We start from the raw sequence: 6,287 nt of genomic DNA, 5'->3' as shown, positions 1-6,287 counted from the left end.
ACATAAACTTTTCTCTTCTCCACACCCCAAACCCTAATTCCCAAACAACCACCACCGTCCGTCCGGCCGCCGTCAAAATGAAGACCATCCTATCGTCCGAAACCATGGACATCCCAGACGGCATCGAAATCAAAGTGAAGGCCAAAATCATCGAAGTCACCGGACCTCGTGGAACCCTAACTCGTAACTTCAAGCATCTGAACCTGGACTTCATGCTCATCACCGACGCTGAGTCCGGCAAACGCAAGCTCAAGGTCGACGCCTGGTTCGGATCCAGGAAAACCACCGCCGCCATCCGTACCGCCCTCAGCCACGTCAGCAACCTGATTATTGGCGTGACGCAAGGGTTTAGGTACAAGATGCGGCTTGTGTATGCTCATTTTCCCATTAATGCCAGCATCACCAACAGCAACACTGCTATTGAAATCCGTAACTTTTTAGGTGAAAAGAAGGTACATATTTATTTAACCTAATATTATTAATTAACCTTTTTAAAGTGGTTTAGAAAGCTGTGTTTTTTTTAGCAGGGGTGTCAATAGTGTCAGGATTTGACGTCTTTATTTTTTAGAGATGTGAAGAACAAAGACATTCGGAAGTTTCTCGATGGTATTTACGTGAGTGACAAGGCAAAGATTGAAGAGGGTGATAATTAAGCTTCATTGTTAGTTAAATCTATCTTGTTTGCTGCTTTAGCATCATTTTCGACTTTTTAATACTTTTCTTATCAGACTGGTTTTTGGAGATTTTATTTATGTTTATCGTAATTTTTGATTTTGTTTTGCTTTCATGGAATGTGCCTGATTGTCAATTGCTATATCAGACTATCCTAAAAAAAAGTTAAGCTTGAAAGTAATTTACTATTTTACTGTGTAACTTTAAAATTGATCTGTAACAATCTTAAACAAGTTACTTTGTTCTTACTGTTGAGCCGAGCCTGATCTCAACAATCTTGAGCTTTGTTCATTTTGACTTTTGAGAGCTTGAGCTCGAGCTTGGTATGTTTCAAGCTCTTTTTATAAATCTCAAGCTCATCTTATTAGTTGTTTTCTCAACTTGGTCTTGACTATTTGTTTAATTTTTTATATATTCATTTTGAAAAAAATCTTAAACTTGGTTTGGGCATGTGTAGTATCTTAAACAAGAGAATGCTTGGCTCGAGTTTGTCTATGCAATGTGAACACACATAAATCTGAAAGAGAGAAATCTTAAAAATACGTAAGGCTACTATAGGTTTGTCCAGCCTAAATGACCTTCCCATGCACGACTCAAGCTCGAAAAGGTTTAGCTTGTTTCATGCTTTTTATTCATCCGAGCTCAAGTAGCTTGCGAGCGACGGCTCAGTTTCACCTCTAGCTTCCAAGCCAAGTTCAAGTGTCTTTTTACTACAAACCAGCACAAGTGCATGACTCTAAAAAAAAACCAAGTATATGTTACCTATAACATAGACAACACAAATAGTATAAAAAGTTATTCCAATTTAAATATCTGGTCAAATTATTCACTTCCAAAAACAAAGAGAAATTTCTACAAAGAGGATAAAAGATATTTTCTAGTTGTAGGTTACAAATTTATCTTCTGGTAATAATGAATTCCCTTACTAACACAGACGTTGAAAAATCGTTCTGAAGAACCCATTAGCTCAAACTGATCATGAAAACATGACGAACTTTCAAAATATTGCTTACAGCACTATAGGAAACCGTTTGTGCAGCACTCATTTGAATGATCAACATCTCCACACCTCGATTACCGGCACTTGACGACATTCATTGTCCAATGCTCCAAGTGACGTTTATTTTCAAACCTTCCATAACTTATCTTTTTATCCCTACATCACATCAAAGCACCAGAATTCTAACTTTTTTTTCCACGTAAGATTAATTTTAACAAAAAGAAATGTTTTTTAATGATATTCTTTTACAATATTTGTTTTAAAAGTTTAATGCAACATTCCATTGTTTTTTACAATTTAATGACTTATATACAAAATAATAGTCTTAATAATTTCATATTAAAAAGTGAATCTTTTAAATTTTATACGTAATTTTAATTTTAATTTAAACTATAAACTACATTTAACACTTTAACTTCTTCAAACTATTAATGATTTTTAAATTCTTTCACTTTCCGACTATAATTATAACTTTTATTATATTCCAATAATAATAATAATAATAATAATAATAATAACAATAACATGCTTAAAAGCATATAAACTAATATATAATCTTATTATCCTATGTTTTTTATTAAAACTGGTTTATTTCACATAAAAGAAACAAATGTTTAAATGTTATAAGTTTTGGGTAACTATCCAACAACGTAATTTTCATTGTCGGTCATGCGATGTTACATGCTCATATGCATCAAATCTAGATATATGTTGAGGGTGCAACGGTCGATGAAATTCGCAACATTGATATTTTGGCTTGGTGGAAAGTAAAGCAAACGAATTTCCTATTCAATCCGCCATGACTCGTGACTTGCTTAGCGTCCAAGCTTCAACGGTAACTTCGGAATCGGTTTTTGTCTCTTAGCGGGAGGGTATTATAGATGTGAAGAACAAAACTAACTCCTGAGTCTCTAGAGGTGTAGATTTGCCAAAAGGATTATTTTGAGCGATGGATCATATACAACACAAGACAAACTTTGAAGTCGAAATTCCACTGGAGCGTCCAATTCGTGATGAGAAGGTGGAAGAAGGACTTTCTTCCGGGATATCGGGTGGTGAAGAAGACGAGGACGAAGACTAAGAAGAAGAGTTTGAAGACTTGTAATTTTCTTTGTTTTAGTAACTTAATTTGTAACACGAACCAATCGATCAAATTTCAAATAATTTTTATTTTTTGCTTTGTTTTTTAACTAGTTTTGCTTTGTTTATTATTAGTCATGTTTTATTATTCTTTCACTTGATTACAATAATGGTGAACATTTTATTATAAAAACACAACATATTACAAACATTATTAAACATAACAACTTAAAATAAAAACAAGGTTCGTCGTTTTAACCCATGCTCTACAACGATTAAGCGTTGTTACCGGCGGCGGTAGGTGCTTGAGTTGTAGAGCCGGACGACTCTCCCGCTTCCGCTTTCTTGGCATCCAAACTTTTCTTCTCACGACAATACTTATTGGTATGCTTTCGTAGCGTGGAGTTCGACCCCGCTTTCAGAAACTTGGAACAATACATGCACCGCGCCATCTCTTGTGAGTCGGTCATGACACGCAAATCATAATGAACCCAAACCTCGGGGCATCGTGGTGTGTCGATGACCATAACAACATCCTCGTTACTTGCCATTGATTGCTAGTTTAAGCTTAATTGTGATTTAAAGTGTGTTTTAGAGTTTTAAAAGTGGTTTAACAATTTCTACACACCACCTAGCTATTTATTATATGTGTGTAAGTTATATATGGCTAAAAACCGGTTCCAACGGTCCAAAAACGGCTATATAGCCGTTGGAACCGGTTCCTAATGGCTAGCTTTGTTTATAATTCAAAAAACCCGGTGTACCCCGGTTTTTGGGTATAAACCGGATCCGGTTCCACTAGGTTCCCATATTATTCCACCGGTTCGGGTCCGGTTTCTACCCGATTCTTGACTGGAACTGGTCCTATTTTGTACCCGATTTGAAAATACCCGGTTCCAGGTTTTAAAAATACCTGATTTGTGCACGTCTAACTAGAGGTGTACAAGAAAACTGTTCCGAAACCCGAACCAATTCACATCTAAACTGTTGGGTTGTATAGTTGTTCGGCCCTTTTACAATCAAACCGATTCTAAATGATTTTGTACAGTTACAACTTACAACCCTGTTTTCTTTTCTGTTTCTAATATGTAAGCCCAAAACCTTATAGAGAGAGAAATATTATGGCCCATGTACACACTACAAACCCATTTAGACACAGTCTACATATATCATTACTCATCTTTCCCATAAGTTTTTAACCCCAAACCCTAATTCCCAAACAACCACCACCGTCCGTCCGGCCGCCGCCAAAATGAAGACCATTCTATCGTCCGAAACCATGGACATCCCGGACGGCATCGAAATCAAAGTGAAGGCCAAGATCATCGAAGTCACCGGACCTCGTGGAACCCTAACTCGCAACTTCAAGCACCTGAACCTGCACTATTGATTTGATTTACTTGTTACCTTGTTAGTTTTATAATTCTTAATTTTTTATTATCTAATGATGGTTGTTTGCTTTAATGTATTTTTAGAATGTGTAGTTTGGTTTTTGAATATTTTATGGGCTCTCCTTTAAATCTTGTAATTGTTATTAATTTGTTGAAGGTTTGATTTTTGGTATGAAACAGGTGAGGAAGGTTGATATGCTTGACGGAGTTACTGTAGTCCGTTCCGAGAAGGTTAAGGACGAACTTGTTCTTGATGGAAATGACATTGAACTTGTTTCAAGATCTTGTGCTCTAATCAACCAGGTATCTTTTCTTTTTTTAATGTTTGTGATTATGCTTCAAGTTTTTAACACATTGAAGCTCAAATTTTGATTTTTTTTATACACTGTTCGATTTCGTGTGTTCAGAAATGTCATGTGAAGAATAAGGATATCCGAAAGTTTCTCGATGGTATTTACGTGAGTGACAAGGCAAAGATTGAGGAGGGTGATAATTAAGCTTTGATTGCAAGTTAAATCTGCTTTAGCATCATTTTAGACATTTTAATACTTTTTTTTGTCAGATTGGTTTTTTGAGATTTTATTTATATTACCGTTATTTTTGGTCTTGTATTGCTTTCGTAGAATGTGCTTGATTGTCAATTGCTAATAAAAAACATGAAAACTTGAAAGAAATTTACCTGTAACAGTCTTCAAATAGTTACTTTTTTCTTACTAGCTACACTTTCAAGTAGAATATGCCGAGCTGACCCTAAGGTCAACAAACTCAGGGTCAATTCATTTTGACTTTTAGAACTCAAGTAGCTGAGCTTGACGTGTTTCAAGCTCTTTTTATAAATCTAATGTTTATCTCAAAAGTTGTTTTTTAAAGCTAGGTCTTAGCTCTGTTATTAGTAATTCTTTATGTCCTTTTATTTTTTTATATACATTATGAGAATCAATCAATCATTCCACCAACAAAACTATAAGTAGGGTCTGGGGAGGGTGGGATGTAGGCACACCGTATCTCTATCCAAAGGGATAAAGAGGTGGCTTCCAGAGAGACCCTCAGCTCTAAAGTACATATGTACGAAGCAATACAAAGAAATCAAAGTTCAACGGTAATATAAACATTAATAATAATAATATATGTAAAGAAAATATCATTATGGTATGTGACAAAGAAAGGAAAATAGAAGCTCTTGGGTAATCATTTATCCCTAAAAATCCTTAACCTTAACTTTAATTCTATTTCTCCTAGAATTCCTATCTTCAACCATGTTCTTGGAGAGGTTTAGGTCTATCAAATCATGCCTAATCCTTTCGTCCCAAGCTTGGTGGGTTATAGTTTGTCTATGCAATGTGAAGTTAATACACATCAATCTGAAAGAGAGAAATCTTAAAAATGCATCAGGCTACTTTAAGTATGTTGAGCCTAAATGACCTTCCCACACATGGATCGAGCTTGGTCTTGATTTAGGCTTGGCTCAAGCTCGGAAAGCCCAGCTCGTTTGAAGCTTGAAAAGGCTCCGCTGTTTCAAGCTTTTTGTTGATATGAGCTCGAGAAGCTCACGAACGACTTGACTCGTTTTCACTTCTACCTTCCAAGTTCCAACCCAAATTCAAGTGTCTTTTTTCTACACAAGTGCATGACTCCAAAAGTGCTTAAGGAAAGCCAAGTATTTGTAACATAGACAACACAAGTACTATAAGAAGTGATTTCATTTTAAATCTCTAGTCAAATTATTCACTTCCTAAAATCATTGTAATAATGAATTCCCTTATTGACACATATTTTGAAAAATCGTCCCAACAAACCCATTAGTTCAAACTGATTATGAAAACATGGCGATCTTTCATTCAAATGATCGACATCTCCACACCTCGATTTCAGGCACTTGACGACATTCATTGTTCAATGCTACAAGTGACGTTTGTTTTCAAACTTTCTGTCGGCCTCTAATTTTCCGTAAATGATCGTTAATTTGACAACCAGTCTCATGACTCATCTACTTAAAATATTATTAAAAATACTGTAATCTAGTTTTTAACTAGTCATACATAAAAGATAACAACTGAAGTTCACACAATTAACCCTTTTAATATATGGACATATCACAAGAAAATGCATTGCATTGTGTACCTTTTGCCCATATATTACATATG

At 35.4% G+C, this 6,287-nt stretch overlaps 1 protein-coding gene across 1 annotated transcript; it reads left to right on the top strand.

The window, feature by feature from the left end:
• Nucleotides 1-4,748, top strand: LOC143616173 (large ribosomal subunit protein uL6-like). Its single transcript, XM_077089085.1, has 3 exons — nt 1-452; nt 4,324-4,446; nt 4,551-4,748. The coding sequence occupies exons 1-3, from the start codon at nt 78-80 to the stop codon at nt 4,638-4,640; spliced, it is 588 nt and encodes a 195-aa protein (XP_076945200.1). The 5' UTR covers nt 1-77; the 3' UTR covers nt 4,641-4,748.
• The last annotated feature ends 1,539 nt before the right edge of the window (nt 4,749-6,287 follow it).

The sequence above is a fragment of the Bidens hawaiensis genome, unplaced genomic scaffold (assembly GCF_021521415.1).
Source record: "Bidens hawaiensis isolate Kalapana, Puna unplaced genomic scaffold, B.hawaiensis_p1.1 tig00046131_1, whole genome shotgun sequence".
Classification (NCBI taxonomy): domain Eukaryota; kingdom Viridiplantae; phylum Streptophyta; class Magnoliopsida; order Asterales; family Asteraceae; genus Bidens; species Bidens hawaiensis.
The sequence above is the reverse complement of the archived record's forward strand: the minus strand, read 5'-3'. Positions and strand labels throughout refer to the sequence as shown.

Excerpts from the sequence above, each read along its gene's own strand:
- LOC143616173 (XM_077089085.1), top strand. The coding sequence starts at position 78 with ATGAAGACCATCCTATCGTCCGAAACCATGGACATCCCAGACGGCATC. Across the intron at positions 453-4,323 it reads ACTTTTTAGGTGAAAAGAAG|GTGAGGAAGGTTGATATGCT; the intron begins GTACATATTTAT and ends GGTATGAAACAG. Across the intron at positions 4,447-4,550 it reads CTTGTGCTCTAATCAACCAG|AAATGTCATGTGAAGAATAA; the intron begins GTATCTTTTCTT and ends TCGTGTGTTCAG.